General features: G+C 35.1%; 1 protein-coding gene across 7 annotated transcripts in view; it reads left to right on the top strand.

The window, feature by feature from the left end:
• LOC110831813 (neurotrimin) overlaps positions 1–19,254 on the top strand; it is a 478,509-nt gene that overhangs the window by 263,919 nt on the left and 195,336 nt on the right. The window contains exon 1 of one of the 7 annotated variants that reach the window (XM_022068242.2): positions 4,811–5,712. The exons of the other annotated variants lie outside the window; for them this stretch is intronic. Within the exon in view, the coding sequence (XP_021923934.2) occupies positions 5,703–5,712 (10 nt within the window). The 5' untranslated portion in view covers positions 4,811–5,702. Of the gene's footprint in view, positions 1–4,810; positions 5,713–19,254 lie in introns of those variants that run through there. 7 annotated transcript variants of the gene reach the window in all.

The following is a 19,254-nucleotide window of genomic DNA, read 5'->3' as shown; positions in this document are numbered from 1 at the left end:
ATCATGCATGTCCCCAACGTGACAGCAGGACAAGGACTTTGTGCGGAATTTTATAAACAAACTGTTCTAAAAGCCCGTTGAAATTCGACGAAATATGATTTACTTTTATCTTAATAATGCCTCGTCCGTTTCTTATTTTCCTTTATCGATTTCGAGCATTTATCTTCTCACCTGATATTGCTCAATTTATTTTCCATTCCGTCTACATTTCAGCCTCCTTGTCCTTTGCACTGTAACATTCTTTCTGTCATAACATTCTATGAAAACAGTTATCTGAATATACTACAAATCTTTCTTAAAATTAACGTCAGTAGGCCTACTTAGTGTTTGTTGATAAATGTGTTGAGTACGTAATTATCGTCAGATTAAATTCATTGTCAGAACAAGTTTTTATAATATTTTGAACTATTCCTGATATCGTGCTTTAAAGTTTGTATATGAAGTTTGATTAATTCAGAATGTAAATCACTGCTAGAGAGGAGGACCAACTCACAAAAGGCGTACATTTTTGGTACCACAATTAGTGCTGCAGAATTTATTATTAACGACAGATTTTTACCAGAATTGTGCATAGTATAAATTCATGTGTTAACGAAGTTGAAACACTTATAGATCCAAGTAACAATGACACAATGGAAGGTCTGATTGAAGGACGAGATGCCAATAGAAGCGTTGAAAAGCGTGATAAATTGAAGCTTGTAGCTGCCAGCTGGCACTTTAATACGATGAACAGATCAATAAATTTTATACATCGTTTCTTTGTTGACAAATAATCTGACAGTAAACTGTCAGCGTTGAGAAATTTGAATGACTTATAAACAGGGTAGTTATACCGCAACGGAACTTAAAATATAGCACGGTCATGCCATGAATGCTCACTACACACGATCCTACACAATAAAGTCATGTGTGTGAGGTACACAGTCGTCTGCATAGTGCTTATTCGCGTCCCTTAGCAGACGTTGGGCACGTCACAGGAATGTGGCCTTTTGAGGTCTGGAAAATGCTTTGGCATTATACCAAGTCAAATTAACGAAATATGTTGCTGGGAAGTAGAATATTCGATACCCGTATAACTAAGATTTTCAGGCGAAGTACCAGCTATAGCCCTAATTAGTACACTTTTGAAAATAATGTTATTTTGTCTGGTCTATAATGTACAATGTTATCAGTATATGGGCAAAGTGATTTAGAGATTGAAACTCTAGAAAGACACTGTGCACCCATCATGAGAACGTATTCAGGGTGTCAAAAATAGAAATCTCGAGTTTGTATTTCATTACGGAGAATGCCCCGATAGTCGTTCAAAGAAACAAGTTCTTTGTAATAAGTGACCGACTTTGGAGTTGTTTATTAGTCATACAACCGCCAAGGTGGTCTAGCGGTTAGAACGCTGGTCTTGTAATCCTGGGGTCTCGGGTTCGATTCCCGGCGGTGCCTGAATTTATAACTTGTGTTGGGCAAGGCCGTGGTCTAGTCAACACGGAGTTTTCCTCCGGGGGCTTCCCCGGTTTCTCCGTGGCATCCCAACAATTACTCCATTCACACACAGAAGAAGGCAATGGCAAACCACTTCTGGATCATCTGCCAAGAACGTATATGAACAGGTCCCAGTCCGAGAAAAGGATGGAATGATCCTGTTCATATGGACCTGTCGTCAGACAGAACACCAAATAATAATAATAATAATAATAATAAATTAGTCATACACATCGACGCCTGTTTTAATGACGACTGATAGTTCTAAGCCTGTGTGATAGCCCATTATCCCTTTTATAACTGAGCTATTAAGTTATATAAAGCCATATTTAGAATCTGAAAGTTGTAATTATAAAATTATTATACTTAAAATCTTCTTTGATTTTACAGTTGCTAGATTTAAAATAATGCTTTAGAAAAAGTAGTATTTGCCTACATCGTAACATATTTAATTAATTTTATGCAACTTCATAAATATTCTTTCATTATGCTGTGATATACGTAAATAACATAAGTCATACATATCGGTTGTTTTGTATATAAATGACAGATTCGGATATAGAATAATTAAGAGTCAAATAAAAAATACCATTGTCGTCGGTTTGTTAAATATCCATAATGTTTTATGTTCATATATCCCTTCAATGGTGATATCATATAATTGAGTTGTCAGAAACTGAGAAATAGAGCGAGCTCATTTGCTGTTACAAGTTCAACATAAATAATTTGTGTTTTGTGTGGGCGTGGTACTTGGTTCCTCTTATCACTTTAAGGGAAGAACACACAATGAGGGTGTGTGCATGGAGTAATATTTTGAAAATGTGAAAGGAGGTAGCAGGGGGAGTGTTAAGGAAATTGAATAATTAATAGCTTCTTAAACTGTGATTTTAAACAAATATTACTAGGATAATCAAATAAGACGCTGCATGTGTGGAAGATACGAAATATGATTAAAATATTTGCTTAATATCTGAACGGAGGAGACAATTTGAGACATCTGAAAGTAGATGGGAGAATAATATTAAAATTAATCCGAAAGAAATAAGAAGTTTATAGTCTATTTTTAATTGATTCTGGATGGAGACAAGTAGGTTCTGTTTATGATTAAAACAATAAACTTTGAGATTTTGTAACAGGCTGGCTGACGTTTTGTTATTTTCTCAAGGGCAGATCTGCTACATGCATTCGGTTTGTTTTTAAGCCCCTTTGGCTATTTAAAATGTGGGTAAGGAGAAACACTTTTTCTAACTAGCAGTTCAGAAGATAAATGTCATGTGAATAGATGCTAAAAACTTTACGCTCAGCTTGAACTAAGGTATTTTCTGAGTTTTATGTAACAGAGTAAGCGCTAATATGTTTTCCCTGCCATTCCAGGCTTTTTTTTTCTCTCTCTCTCTCTCTCATTCTTTACTGGTTGCATTTGTTTTGTACATACTTTAAACATGTGTGGAAAATATCAGTTCTGTACGTACCCTGAAAATACTTTTGTAATTGAAGATGGACATCTTCTGGAATGTCGTTTCATGTAGTCTTATGGATAGTGACCGACGTTTCTGAGATGATTTTTCAAGTCTTTTTACTGTAAATTCTTCCCCTTAATTCATCTTAAAGAATGACAAATCACAACAAACACAACATTTTAAGATAAAAATATTCAGTAATCTTCATCAAACTTTCTGAAAATACATTTATTTTGTTCAATGCCGCTTATTAATTGAGCTTCATTTAGCATTAAAACATTCTTTAGACAGACAAAAGAACATAGATTAGGTTATTTTAGGCACCCTGTACTAGCCTCCTGGTATTTACTTTTTCTTTCAGTATGAGAAATTGACGTATAGAAATAAATTTTAAATTGCTTTAGAAGTATGTTATTGAAACTGAAAACAGCAGGCTAGGAATTCCAATATAAATGTTAAATAAATCTTCCACAACCGTACTAATTTGTTCCGACTAGTCTGGGAAAATGGGGTGATTCTCTTCTTTCCTGCTTCCCCTTTACGTTGCATTCTTCTTTCCTTTTTTGTCGGTGATACAACACCCCATTTTATCATCGTATCCTGAACGGTATGGCAGTTTTCGCCATAATTGTCATATTATACCTTTTATGGATTTCTTGTTATTTCCACAGACTTTGATATATTAATATTAACTACAACTTTCTTACATTTTGTATTGGGAATTCGGCTATAATAAATTTAAAAATTTCAATTTATAAATTTATAAATTTATAAAAATTGAAATTTTATTATTTTTGTTCACGCGTATGTCGCAGAGTTTGGGGTGTTGCAAAGTAGCAGAGTTCTCAATCCGAGGGTCGTCTATTGATTCTCTGTCTTTCGTATTTCTCCTTACATTTACATTTTCCTCTGTCAGTCATCTTCTACCTACTACAGACAAGAGTGATGTGTTCAACAGAATTAACTCTATCTGACGACACGTTATCACAATCTCTATTCAACATCAGTGGCTAGTTACTTTGCTCTACACAAAATAAGAAAACTTAAGTTTCCCCTGAGTTTAATATATGTATGTGAGCCATCAATCATTCTTTCTAGCTATAGAGTAGAAAAACTTCACTACGTTGAATTGATCACATTTATATATTATTAAACTACGTAAATGAGTCGTATGTATATGAGACAAATTCTTTCGGAAAGTTTATCCCATTCCTTTCTGTACAAATATATGATAAATTATTTTGAAGTAGGATATATGAATGTTTTATCTCCGAAAATACAACTGTAAAATTGCTACTGTCATTGACGATAATTTAGAATGTAATTACTGACATCAAATTTAAACAGCAAACATATTTCAGTGTAAGCTCATTAGTTCACAACACGCATTTGTAAGCATGCAGTTGCTTCGATAGTTATTTGGCGTTCATATTGTCAAATTTTAATCCTGGGATAATATTTTCCAGTGGTTGTAAGAAAGAGTCTCTGTAATATTGCAGAAGGGAAAAATGTAATAGCAATAGCGAATCCCTTGAGTATGACAGTTTGAATAATTTTGGAAAAGATGTATTTTAAGAATTGTTATTTGTATAGGGAGTCACAGCACTTCAATTACATGCGACTAAACGTACTAGATTGTAATGATCGGGAGACTGAGAATCGCTGAACGCCCTTCGAAGAAAACGTGTATGCAAAATTAATTATATTTATGGTGTATATAAATTGTCTGTACAGCTTTATTCCTTAATGAAACGTTTACAAAAGAAACATAGGTACACTGTTTGAGCGTCAGCTGCGCGAGAAATTCTAAAAGTATCGCCAAGTTCCCGGTAGATAGTAGCACTCGTTTTCCAGTTCATTGCACCAGTCTTTGTGATTCAGGTCAGTCGCCATGAAACCCAAGGACAAGGCACAGTGCGTGGAGTGGTTTGTGGAAACTAAATTGGATACACAGGTTTAATTACGTTTCAGAACAACGTATCACAAGACGCGATCATCATGACCATCGATATTTACAAATAGTTTAAAGTGACAGGAAGTGTTTTGCACGATGAAGATACAGGGCGTGTGTGTGATGAAAATTTCGAATGGATACGCAGGCAAAATGTTCGTCCGCAGTCCACGTAAGTCGACACGAGCTGCAACACGTAACTTGCAAATCTATTCTGCATTCGACAGTCCATCGGGTGTTACGAAAATGCTTATGTCTGTGTGCTTACAAGTTGTAACTGATGCAGACAATTACGCTGGATGACAGTGCCGCCCGAAAGAAATTTACAGTAACCATTCTTAAGAAATTGGATGAAGACAACGAATTCCTGAGGAAAATCATGTTTTCCGACGAGGTTACATTATACGGTTCAGGGTGGGGAAACAAACAGAACGTACGCATCTGCGGATCAGATTCAAGGCAGTTTGATGTGGGGTGTGGCCTGTTGCACGGCCGTTTGATTGGACACTTATTCTTTGCCGAAGCGCCTGTGACATTCGGTAGTTGCCTGGATATGCTGGAAAACTTCGTCAATCCATAGTTACAAGAAATGCAGCCTGTCGTGTTCTGGGAAGACCATCATTTTAGATCTTGATTGACCGTGCATCTCTTATCAGCGTTTCCAAAACAGATGGATTGGTCGTGTCGGTCCCATTTCTTGAGCGGTCAGATTAATGAATACAGCAACCTGTGGTTTTCTGCAGCGTACATAGATGGAGCTTACATCGTTTGGACATTGTACGTGTGACAAATGTTGCATTATTTACAAGTAAATGAGAAAAGGTAAGTTATATTCACTCCATATATTAAGAATTTTATTTTATAACGGCTTTGTTTTGAAAATCGAATGCTAGTATTCTTTTTTGTTTTTGTACCATCGGGTCGGAGCCGACCCCTGGTGACTTTATGAACAAGTTTTCTCTGATAGGGACCTGTTCATATGTTTCCTAGACTAATGATCCAGAAGTGGTTTGCCGTTGCCTTCTTCTGTGTGCTTAGTATCAAATGATGATGAAAATGAAGTAATTGTTGGGATGCCACGGAGAAATCGGGGAAGCCCTGGAGGAAAACTCCGTGATACCTGGACCACGGCCTTGCCCAACACAAGTTATAAATCCGGGCACCACCGGGAAACGAACCCGGGACACCAGGATTACAAACCCAGCGTTCTGACCGCTAGACCACCGTAACGACCAAATTTATTCTACTTGCTACACACGCTAAGTGTCTTTTTTTTGTTTCCTTGAGTCCTCTGATACAAGTTGGCGAGAAAATTTGCGAATAAGGAAAAATGAATATGTAGTATAAGTCATGAAAATGTAATAAATTGGAGATCTGTTTCTTAACTGAATTGGAATAACCGTTACGTTTTCATATTTTACTCTTTCGAGCACATTTGAAATTGTCGGCTTTCAGCAGCGGTAAAAATTTGAAATTTTTGGCAAAAAAAATGAAATGATTGGATCGAAATAATTTGGAGAAGAAATCGGTGTCATTTACAGTTGATTTCTGTCTGTAAATGGGTTGAAGCAAGAAGGTTATATACTTGTATACATTATTGAGAAAGACTTACGACCGGCAGACCCATTTTACAAGGAGCCCTAAGAACTGTCGTAAAAGAGAAGGTCAGCTGAGCTATGGGAAAAATATGTTTGCTGATTTGAACAAATAGTTAATTGATTCAATCAATATATTTCTTATAAAACCGTATTCGATTAATAATATAATGTGATATTTAGTAGTTCGCCAGCCACACTGGATGAAAAAAGTTTTAATTTCCTCCAGGTAAGAACACAGCGTGTGTATTTTTAACCTCTACTTTTAACTGCAAATAAAAATGTGACTGCCTCTGTCACCAAATATCCCTAAACGTTTTATTCAGTGAATCAGAATTTTAAATTGTCTCCCGTAATCGTTGATGTCCTAACCATTCAGATAGAATTAAAAGTTTTTATTACCAGAGCTATAGTTTTTTCGATAGAGACTGTAAATCATACTTAACGATACACTGAAGATTTTGTTACATTCTTATTCTTTATATAGACATTTTAGTCGTGAACGTCTTCAAACGATCTCCGAATTTTATAACAGATAAAAACACGTTTTAAAATAATTTCTTTCGACTATTATTTGACGTATTGTAAATACGCTCTTGGTCTCTACTGTTGCCTGAATAAACTAAAGGCAGCGGCAGTTTATTCACTGCCCTTAGAATATTTATGAAACTTTTATACCTTCATAGATCAAGCTTCTCTCCATTCCATTCCATTGTTTTGTTTTCTTTTATTCTTTTTCTGTCGCGACGATGAAATACATGAAATTTTCTGAACAAAGATAAAGCAAGTTTCATGCCGTGCAAATTTAGAGGATTCAACTTGTCACGGAAGTAAAAAAATTATCTTGCTACCTGATTTACGAAGTTCACTCTTCGTTTGTTTTCTTATTTCCGACCGACAGGCGGCAATGATCAGTCTTGATTTAGCAAGAATTCAAACACATTTCTTCTGATATCAATGCTTAAAATCCTGACTAATATGAGGATATTTTAGATTTATAAAATTAAGTGATATAATGCAAACATATTTTGTATACAAAATTATTTGATGATGACTATTAAATGAACAATTTATTAGTACCATTGAAAGATATTATATAATAAAAATTATGTGACTTTTTTCTATTTATAACCATTTATACTAAAACTTGAGTCCGGTAAAGTGAAATATTTGGTTTTATGTTTTATTATTTGAGGTACTGGTGTCATGAACCGGCGTCTACATTATACAGAGATGGATTTCTGAGTTAAACAACATGAAAAATATTATCTCGATACCTTATCTCTCCGCTAGGATAGAATCTTAATCTGTTCCTATAAAATTAATTGAGATTCTCTCGCAATTTAAAATAAATTAATGACAGGCGTATGGTTTCGAACAATACAAATATTTTCGAAATTCGTCTGAGTTATAACGCACTGAAAGTTGATTTTGTGTTTTCCGAAACATCGATATCTACCTACAAGTCCTCAGGGCGTTACAATCGATGATAATAACAATCATCGATATCTTTACCTTCCTTTAGAACCTCAAATCTTAATATAAATGTTTCATTTTCTCTACAGCCAAGTCTATATTTTACAAAGATATAGACGTATATTATTAAATTTTTTCCGTGTTATCTTTTAAACTTTTGGATAGAATGCAAATGAATCGTAGTGATAGGAAACAAATAATTCTTGCCGCATTATACTTTACAGACCTACTTTTCAACATTCATATATTTTTCTGTATGTGTTACGTTGTGCAGTGCCTGTAGAGATCGGCGTGGAACTGGTAGGTTTTCTGTAGTCGAACCGGAGTAGGAGAGTTTAAGAGCGAACTCGTTGAGAAGCAGCCTTGGGATATATCAATCAATTAATCATGTCTACGAAGGAATTGTTTAGAGCATCACAAGGGAAGCAAGTAGCGTCCGTGATTTTGGTTATAGGGGCAACTTTGACTTCGGTAATGCAAATACCCAAGAGATTAACGCGGTGTTATCCTGCTGATGTCTTTGGAGGTTTCGACTTTTAGTATGACCGTTATCTACTCCATCATTTAGACTCGTAACGTGGAATTCGCTACGAATCCACACCATGCGTGTGGCTATTGAATAAAATGTGTGTATTCACTGTTCTGTAATTAAATGAAAGTTCTTTGGTAACAGGTCAATACGTTGAAAACGTTGATATTTTTAAAGCAGGTAGTTACTCAGATAATTAAATTTAAACTTCTTTATGGAGTCCGAAAGTTTGTTGCTTTATTAACAAGACGGCATAAACTGAGACCATGTGCGACACTTCGTAACATGCTAGTTTTTTTAAGGTTAATTAACCCACCTCAACCCTTCAGCACTAAGCCAGGAACTTGTCACTTTACGTTCCTCCGTATCAAATAGACTCAGCAGAACATCTCTAAGTAAATTCGAAACAACCGAAACAGGCTAAAACTTTCGAGACGGTGGATTCGAGATATTATGCCTGTAGGCCTATAAGCTAGACGATTAACAAGGCATTGGCTGTGTGTGACAATAAAGCTAAGGTAGTGGAAATGCCAATTATTCAGATCGGAAGTTAAGCTTATGAAACTAGATACAGAAGGGTAGACGATATTCATTCCGTTTTATCCGACTTGCAGCGGAAAGCTCCGTTTGATCAATTGTAAAATCAGCATGTGGCTGAAGGTGAGTGATTTGCTTGGCTCACAGAACAAAGAGAGAAATGCAAAGACGAATATCAACAGATGACTGATAACGACAAAGTAGGTCTTGTGAATCATGCTGGCGACAATGATTTCAAAGATAATGACGAAAGGTATTTGCTCTCGACGTTTTGATTAGCCTTACATATTATCCCACATTGCCCATAATCGGGAATCTGTACTGTATAATTCAATTCAATTCATTTCAAATATCAACTATCTGTCATAGTTTTTAGAATAGAAGTTGGACGAACATGTCTAATTCATGATTTAATCTGATCTAATCTATATATATACTTATTTTTACTGATTACACATCGTATCCGTTTAAAGTAAACTAATTTATATTATTATTAATCGTAAGTACAATTTTTACATTTGGATTCCTGTACATGTGTATGTTTAAGGCAGTGGTATTCAACCTGGGGTACGCGAAGACATCTTAGGGGGGTACCTGAAATTTAAAAAAAAATATTATTTTATGATAAACACTGAATAATCAGTAATGTAATTTATTTAATTTATTTCAGATGTAGACTATATATTATGTATAACTTGAATTATACACCAACAACTTTGAGGGTACAAAGTTGAAGAGAAATTATATCTGGGGGTACGCGAACAAAAAAGGTTGAATACCACTGTTTTAAGGTAATAGCCATTTTTACCGAGAATGTGGGCAAAATCACAAAATTAACAAGATATTTATGCTCAGGAATCGATACAGTCTTTATATATATTGAGCAGTTATGTTAAATACTGATAGCAATTTCATTATATTATCATTACATCAGTCAACAACAGATTTGAATTTCATTCATACACACAAAAGGGTTAAATTACTTTTTGATGAATGAATATTGTTAATCCCAGTAACTTAAGTTATCAGATGACAATGACTGAAAGAAAACAAGCCTGCTAGATTCTAGAAGCATGTTTTACTACGCCTTTCAATCTCTCTCACACATTTACAATCTGTGGATTTATTATTCTCTCTTATAATGAAAGATTGTGTAGGAACAATTATTGAACAGAAAGGGGGTCCTTTTAATCTCCCTTAACCCTCTGTAACCAGGACTACTCCCTTTGTGCCTCTTCTAATGCCTTTCAGACGGAATCTAGGAGGTCTTTAACACCACGTTATTAACACGGCTTGTCACATATGAAAATCGAAAATCCTTACGAAATATTTGTATTGTGGAACTTCTATGCAATAAACTGTTAGTCTGAAGATAATGCCTCTATCATTATTATATTTTAGCATGGGAACAATATATGGGCTTACATAAACATGCGGAGGACGGAATTTTGTAGGCTTCGGTCTCTATGAAGTGAAATGTTGATGCCTATGTGTTTACAGCATGCGTAAACAAGTATAATATCTGCCGTTAGTAGTAATTCCACCATTCAACATTCAGTTCATCACATTTCGCATTATGTACACGTTCCCATATACCATCCTCACTTACGTGTCAGCAACGTACTTTGGAACGGATACGATGCCATACGGAGTTTGCTTTAAAGCTGAATGTGTCTGTACTACAGAAAGGCATTCCGGAAGTTCATGTCAGGTGGTTCCTCCTGCGCCTGCAACATAGTATTCAACAGCAGTCTGAAAGCCGGATAAACAAGCAAGGTGAGCCCCGATCTGAACTGTACCTCTCAACCCGTAATGTGGCACACGTTAAACTGATATTTGTATTCCGTGTTTACTGATAAACACAAATATATACAAACTGGTAACCTATATTTCACTGTATTATATAATGGTCAAACAACTAAAATTGCCGGAGAAATGTTAGAACTTAAATCCGGCCCCAGGAAATAAGCGCCCAAGGAACTCTGCTGTAGTTTCATGGAGACGAATGTTGGGAGTATTCAACATGTGCAGGGGATAGAATTATGGGAAACCAAACTTCTAAAGAGAAACTGTCGCCCTAGTGGCATCAGTCCTGAGCTACGTTTGCTGTGGTAAAACTGTAATTTCAGGTCAACGACATTACCTTATCCCCCAACCTCTAAATTTGGCTTCACATGAGTGCACCTATTAGAAGGAACAGCCTATAAGATCTGTAGGCTTGCCTTTATTCCAGCAGGACTTGTGATTCCGCAATCCACGTGCGTCATTTATAATTCTGATGTTAGACAATAAGTTTTAGTAATATCGTTAATATGTCTCGTGACCAATCGCTGCGAGAAACTGTTCAGTTTCATTAACAGGGTTTGAATGTTAATGTTAAGCGTGTAAGCGTTGCTAATCTGCCAACACTTCCAAAAACAAATAATAAAGTCTTTTGTATTGCTTTAGTGCTTGCACGATATTCCATACACTGCAACATATCAGAACCGAACAAATAGCCAGTCAGGCTTTGTTAGCCATATAATTGATATCTACGCTAGCAGGTGGCGCCTGGTTGACTGGAGCTGGCTAAAGATGTATTTCATCAAATCGGTTCTGCTATGTTTCAGTGTGTGGAGTACCACCCTTCCACAGAAGTAAGAAACAGCGTTTATGTTTCTTTTCACGAAGTGTCACCAGGGTTAAAATATTTCCAGCAATGACTTCACAGCTACCATTGTTTCGAAAAACGCGACAGATAGGTAGAATGGGTGGATTTATAAGGTGTTGTTTGCTCAAACTACAGCCTGGACACCAAACAATTTAGTAGGCATACATTATAGGTCTACTGTACGTCAAAATCGATGAAAATAATTTTTATCTCTTGTCCAATTTTCACAATCTCCTTCCCAAAGAAAACTAATAATGAGCTATGAACTATAACTCTGACTCTTCTATATAGGAAAACGCTTTGTCTCCCACTCTGGGGGAGGAAAAAGGAAAATATATTGAAAGTAATGTGCTAAGAGAAACTTAAGAGCTTTATTACTACTGTTATAAAAACTGTGTTAATGAGTTTACAACGTGTTCGTGGAACAAGCAAGAAATACTACGTAAATTCTGAGACGAGGAACTTAATGTAAGAATGTAAATTGCTAAACAAATTTTGATATAACTGTTTAAATGTGATATTCGATTAGACCTGCATACATGCAGCTGTCATACAAAATAACGCTTTGCCGAATTAAACGTTTTAAATTTAAATACAATCAATTTAAAACTGACTGTCGTAAGAAGGAAAATAAATAACGAGACATCAATTCCGCGAAGCAATTAATATGACGAGGGTTGCAATGTTGCGTGTTTCTAAATTATTCAGGCTGGCTTTCACTCGTTTACTTTACCCAGATACATCTTTTATCAAGGTTTAATTACACCTTTCATTGCATAATAATTAAAGTCGACACCTTAGATGCATGTAATTAATTAACTGACAGTAATCATCAGAGAACTAATTCGCTATTCTAATCAGTTACAGTAGCAGGCTAGAATTGCCTGAAACTAAACGTAAATGATTAATTTGTCTATGGTCCATAAGTGGAAATTTATGTAGGCCTATAAGAATAACGTAATGGAGCAGTAGTGCTTTTGAAGATTTCGGGTACCTGAAATATGCACCGTCGTCTTAGCATAAGACCGCGTTGAATGTTTCTTTGGGTCTTAGAAGCAATGAAAATGTTTGTTATGACAAGTTACTACTAGTCTGCTGTTTTAAAAGCTCCGGATAAGCTTAGGTGTAGAAATTTCCTCCAGGGCTGATATTATACTTATACTACATTTGTTAGACCCTCGTCTATGAGACCAGGAAGTACTGTTATTGGTGAGGTTGGAATTTGGATAGAAGAGGTTACGAGAAACGTATGCCAGGAACCAACCAAATTTTAAATTAAGAAAATTACCCTACAACGATAGCATAAGTATGAAATTAGATCGAGAAAAATGTGCCAGAATTTCTTTACAAAATGTAACATTTTATAGAAAACGGCAGATATAAAACGCAATAGGACGTGAAATTAAAGAATTGGAACCAATAGAAGAATATAAGTATTTGGGTCTAGAAGAAAACTATAATATAGAACAATAAAAATGATAAATAAGTATTGAAGGAGGAGCATGTAAGGTTAATGGGATTGATTTTGAAAACGGTGCTGAAGGCAAAAAATGAATTGCAAGCAATTGGATTATTGGCAGTACCAGTGCTAAGATATTGGTTACTAACATTAAACTGGCATCAAGAAGAAATACAAAAAATGGAAATGGAACAAGAATAATACTAACCATCCATAGATAGCATTACCCGCTAACAGACTTTCATTACTTATATGTTCCCAGAAAAGAGGGAGAAAGAAGAATATGTAGAAAGTAAAGAAGATCCATTAGTACAAATTGTAAGGACATACCAACGTAACGACCTTAACATTTCTAAAAACAGCTGGCGATTATAAGAAATCCTTTCAAAGTGAAACAATGCAAATGCAAAACACATTAGTTGAGAATGTAAGAGAAAAATAGGTTGAAAAGTGGATGCATGGGCAATTTCCACGCAGTTTAGACGAACATTTGGTGGTTAAGAAAGATTCGTACCGATTTTTGAAGTTTGAAAATACCAGGGGAGAAACAGAAACTACTCTGGTGTCAGCTTAGGATCAGGCAATCAGCATTAATTTAGAAAACACGTATGTAATAAGATCAGGATATCCCATTCTGGCAAAAAGTGAATACATAACAAGACATAATAAAGTGTGTACATGTAATTACACAATATGCAAAACATCAGGAATTGAAACAACAGAAAACTGGTAGAAATGCAGACCTAAGCCAGTATGCAAACATGAAGATAAACAATATTATGGAATCAATTAATGGAAACAGATAGTGAGGTTCTGGCAAATAGGCCTAAGACAAAACTAAAAATAATTAAGATATCATTTGCTTACTGACAGATGTAACTTACCATCGGATAGGACTGTAATACAGGAGTTCGAAAAAGAACTAAAATACAAAAAAGTATAGAAATTAAGCGAATGTGGAACATAAAATGTTTTGTCATACTGGTAAACACTAGAGTAACAGGATTTGTTTCTAAAGAGCCAGAGAAAAGTATCTTGAAACGTTACCAGGAAAGCACTACAAATATTGTCTGAAAAATACCCATTCTGGGAGCATCACACGTTGTAAGAAAGAGTTATAGTCAAAAACGTGAAGCCTGAGTAGTGAGATTAGGTACTGGTTTAAGAGTAAATGTACCAGGAAACCCTGTAGAAATAATAATAAGAAGAAGTTTAGTAACTATAGCCCCAAGTATTCTCTTAATATTTTCTTAAATTTGCCAAATCCATTTTTGTTAGTCAGATAATTATTATGCATTTTCTCGCGTGTTTTTATTCTCACGTGGTTTAAAATAATTGAAACTCTTCCGTCCTTTTAGTGTAATATTATTCTGTACTTCAAGTAGATGCAATTCAATAATTTTTATTTGAAATGAAACAAATAGTCAATGAAAAATCGTGTAGCCGCCAAGTTTTTAATCGGTCCAACAGACAAATGGTAATTAGGACCAGGCAAGCTAATATAAATTCTGGGTGTGAAAAGTAATTGGGAATATATTTTAAGTATTTTAAGATCTTGTTTGTTTAAATTACGTGAAGAATTTTCTGTTAAACTGGGTTTGCGTCTATGGATTCGGTTTTTAATGGAATTCGGAATTTCACATTTCTGTTTTTTATACTTTATATCTATACAAACACTAGATGCAGATTACGTAGCCAAATTAAAAGCTGTTAGTGTAAAAATATAAATATCTTTAACGTGGCTTCAAACTGTGTTCTCACATAATATAAATAAGTTAGCTTGTTTCTTGTTCCCAGAGCCTAATTACTAAATATATTTATTATGTTAAACAGCCCCTAGGGACAGAATTATAGGCCTACATACGCTGAATTACCTATTCTAATTCCATTAGGGGCGTAATTAGATTACGCGTCAAATTAGTTATCATAGTGATGAAATTTTGCTACGGAGCGGAGACTAGTTAATCATCTACAAATTTAGAGCCCACATACATTTAGTTGCATTAATTATATTCCTACATAATCTAATTAAACATTAATGAATACACACAAAACAATAAAGACTTAACGCTTAGACAAGTGTTGAAAAAAATGCTTATACTATCGTTGTTAACTTATCAGTCATTAATTCCAAATCTCCCGCGTACTCTACAGGTTGATGGAGAATGTGATTATAGTTTACTAAGACTACCTGAAGTTGTAATACTACTGTCATAATCTAAAAATAACAGACGAAATTAAACAAATATTGTTTTGGGTATATTTCATGCTGAATTCGTTTAAGTGTGTGCTTGTGGTGATTGAGTGGGGAACCACTTATTTGCAACTTTGTGTAAAACAGGCCCATATCGTAATGATTTTTAACTTTGCCAGATTTCTGGGTAATTCAACGTCTCTCAGGTGTTTTTAAAGCAAAGAAACTTGTATAATGTATACCAAAATTCACGAAAGTTGCAAATTAAAATTGAATATAATATTATTACAAATATTAGTTCATGTATTAAGGTTATAATAACATAATTATAACGTATGTTAAAGTTTCTCCCACCTTGGTACGGACACTGACACTATTTGATACCCTCTTAGCAAGTTCGTAGACACTGCGAAACGTGGCGCCTTTGAATTTTGCAATGTACTTGTTTTAGCATCATTTACAAAATGCAATGAAAAGGCCCTACATTGTTTAAACGGCGTGATGCTTGCTAAGTAAACAGCTAACTGAAGGGAAAATTGTTAGGAAGAAACTGCATAAAACCACATACTGGAATAACATTAGTTCAGTTTCTCGACTAGACACAGTAAATTGATCTCCGTTTCATATTAATAAAATATATTTACTTTTAAATTTTGGATTGATTGACTTTTGATATTTACTATACTATATTCCTCTATTGTAATTTTTGAGTAAAATGTAGTCAAGAAATTTGAGGATTTTCATTATATACGTTGAACGTTCAGACACTAGAGGGTTATTGAGGTTGAATTTGCAGGATTATAACTGGATCCTCCTCAGTCCAATTTGTTTAGGACAAGGACACATCCTCACTCAAATGTAAAAGGGTAGATTTTATTACTGGGCTCCTTCGCTATTATGGCTGCGAAGGAGAACTGAGTTACATCATTACATACCATTTACAAGCGTGTAATGTAGTAAGCGTAAACCAAGTTTTGTGTCCAGCCGTGCAGAGGTAGGTGAATCGTTAAGGGTAGCTAATTGTATTAGCTAATGGACAAAGCAATCCAGTCTTCGCTCTATGACTAGACTCCTACCTCTACTTAAAGGCACCCTTCATTCGTTCCTGAAGAGAAAATGAATTTACTGAGAGGAAGAATAAAACTACACAAAAGAAATCAGTCATTCTTAATATATCATGCATATGCCACAGATCAATATATGATGATGTGGTAATAATCAATACGTAATATGGTTACTTTCAGTCGAATGATAAAGGAACTCATTGTTTAATTTCTATAATAATATTCTACAAAATTCTCGAACAAAATTATTTGTTGCAGAAAATGTATCCTTTAATATCCTTACTCACTTTACGCATATGGAGATTATTATAAAATTGTCATATTAAATAAATCAAAAAGGATTAACGACCAGTCTGTTGCAGTCCAAGAATTAAGCAAGTGTATTGGAATTAGTCTAAACGTTAGTGACAGAGGCGTGTTATTGAACTTATTTATGCTGTTGGGAATTTTTCCTCGTCTATTGGTTTTAGAAGCCGGCTCTGCTTCCATTTTAAGATAAAAGTATTACAGCCTAAACAGGTGTGTCCATTGGAAGAAGCAAGGATTCAGATTAGGTTTTTCCTATGGATTCAGGTGATTAAACTGTAATATTTTCACCTGAGGATTATAGTAAAGGTAGCTGTTGAAACATAATATGCTTGTTAACTAATAGACGAGGGGAAAATGTCCGTCAGCATCAGTTCAGTGTAACAGAATTTTGAGTAATTCTGTTGCTCGTTTACCTGAATATACATAATATTGGCTGTGGTGTAAAGAATTTACAATTCCCTGAGAACTTGAATTGGCGAGTTCAGTTTCGAAGAAATTATTGTTTTCCTAAATCTATTTATTTCAGATTAGATGGTAGTCTGTCTAATTTTAGATTAGTAAATTTGTATTTTATTATGAATGTATAAGCTCCTGTTAGTAAATATTTGAGAGCGTAGGCGAAACAGCATGTGGTGTGAGATTCAATAAATAAAAGAAGCTATCCACATGAGTCATCTTTAAAGAACTGTTCTCAGATCGAACCTGCAACAGTCCATTCGAGATCCAAAGAAGCGTTAGATACGTAAGTAAATCAGGATTTCACAATGAAGAAGATAAGATAAGATATGAAAAATATGATAGGCGTGTCTGTCATTTTTAAAAGCAAAGGATTTCATTTCTGAGAGTGGTTACGTGACGCTGAAAAGACTAAAATCACGTGAATAGATAAATTAAAGGCCACAACTGTTTTACCACTGATAGCATTAACATCTCTAATGCGATTGAAGTCTATGTCTTTGCAGCCTGTTCTATCTCCAGAATGGGCGGGGATGTTGGTGATGTCACAGCACGTGATGATGATTATCTCTCATGACGACGTATGTTGGGTAAGCGTCCAATCGGAGAGGTGTCATGCGCCTAACCAATCCCTGATTTTAGCCGTTGTTGCAAAAATTAAAAAATAAAAATAATCGGAAACGTATTTAGTATGATTATTCTATGTTTAAAAAGCTACAAACGACATTTTATCTAACAAAAGTAAAATCCTTGCTGATGCAACGAAATTGTTACTCAATGCGTATATTTCCTAATTTGTTATTAGACGCAATTCGATCGATAATTTTCGGTATCGTTTCAAATTTGCCTCTCAATAAAAGTGCATGTGATCTTACGTTTAAATTTTGTAACCTGCCTTTAAATACGAGATTAGATTTAAGTTTTAATTGAAGTAACCTTTTCCATCTTTGGCTGTTTATGCAGCACAGAACCTAGACATAATGGTTTGCCCCCTCCCGCTCAATTCTCTAGGCCAAGAGGCTCATTAGCATTCCAAGTCAACTAATGGAGAAAAGACGTGGGATTTAAAGTTTGAATCAAGTTCTGCTTGTATTAGTGCAGAATCCTCCTCTATCACAATAGCGTCATTTCTGTCTAACGCACATCCATGTTTATCTTCTCCTCCCACTCCCTCTATGTCGGTGTAAGCTAAAAACTGTGAAGGGGAACGTTCAACCTCTTTTCATTATGACAACAAGCCGCATTTCATGGGCCACTGAATGCGCTTAAGAAAAAGGAAAGGTTGCAGAAGGAGGGAGAATATTTACTGGAGGAAGACAGAACGGAAGATTGGGGCTTGTATTACGTAGAATACCTACTAGAGAATATTGTTTGAGTGAATCGGTGAAGAAAAGAAATCTATTCTGCCTATTGAGCAAACTTAATTACAACTAAAAAAGCACTTGATGGGCAAAATTTTGTTTAAGGGGTTTTGATAACAATGGGAGAATTTCATACTGGAAGCACTAGGAAAGTGGTAGGCTGAATTTCCCACCATAATTATTCCACATTCTTGATTTATCATGTACCCCACACTACTTCAAAATGTTTTAAGTACATAATTTTTTGTACGAGAGTTTTCAAGTGGATTCATATAAAATGAACAAATGAAATTTTAAATAATAATTTTTCGGGATGTTAAAAACCTCGAATACACATTGAACTTTCATTCCTGAAATAAAGTAAAAAGATACCAATTGCCAAACACAAATAAGAGGTAATGAAGGCATAATTGTTTTAATAAAAGGTCGTGTCATGTTCAGAAAGTTGATTTTGCAGGATTTGAGGTTTTCACGGCGGTTTGTCTGAAGATGGCTGTCTTCTGGGTTGTTGCGCCGAGTAGTCTGGTAGAAGTTTACCACCTTTCAGAGGCCCTACCTTGCCGCCTCTATTATCAGGGTGAAGACGGCCATCTTCTAGATCAGGGGTTCTCGACTTTCTTTCGCTGGCGTACCACTAATTCTAATTTAACACAATAAATGTACCAATAACCAAGTGCGTTCAGGGAAAACTAATTTGATTTTCTTACTTAGTTCGTGTACTACCCAACATTGAC

This window comes from Zootermopsis nevadensis, unplaced genomic scaffold (genome assembly GCF_977971745.1).
Source record: "Zootermopsis nevadensis isolate Lab colony 2312 unplaced genomic scaffold, Znev_1.0 Znev_ptg000030l, whole genome shotgun sequence".
NCBI classification, from domain to species: domain Eukaryota; kingdom Metazoa; phylum Arthropoda; class Insecta; order Blattodea; family Termopsidae; genus Zootermopsis; species Zootermopsis nevadensis.
Note: the sequence above shows the minus strand (reverse complement) of the source record. Positions and strands in the feature narration are given on the sequence as shown.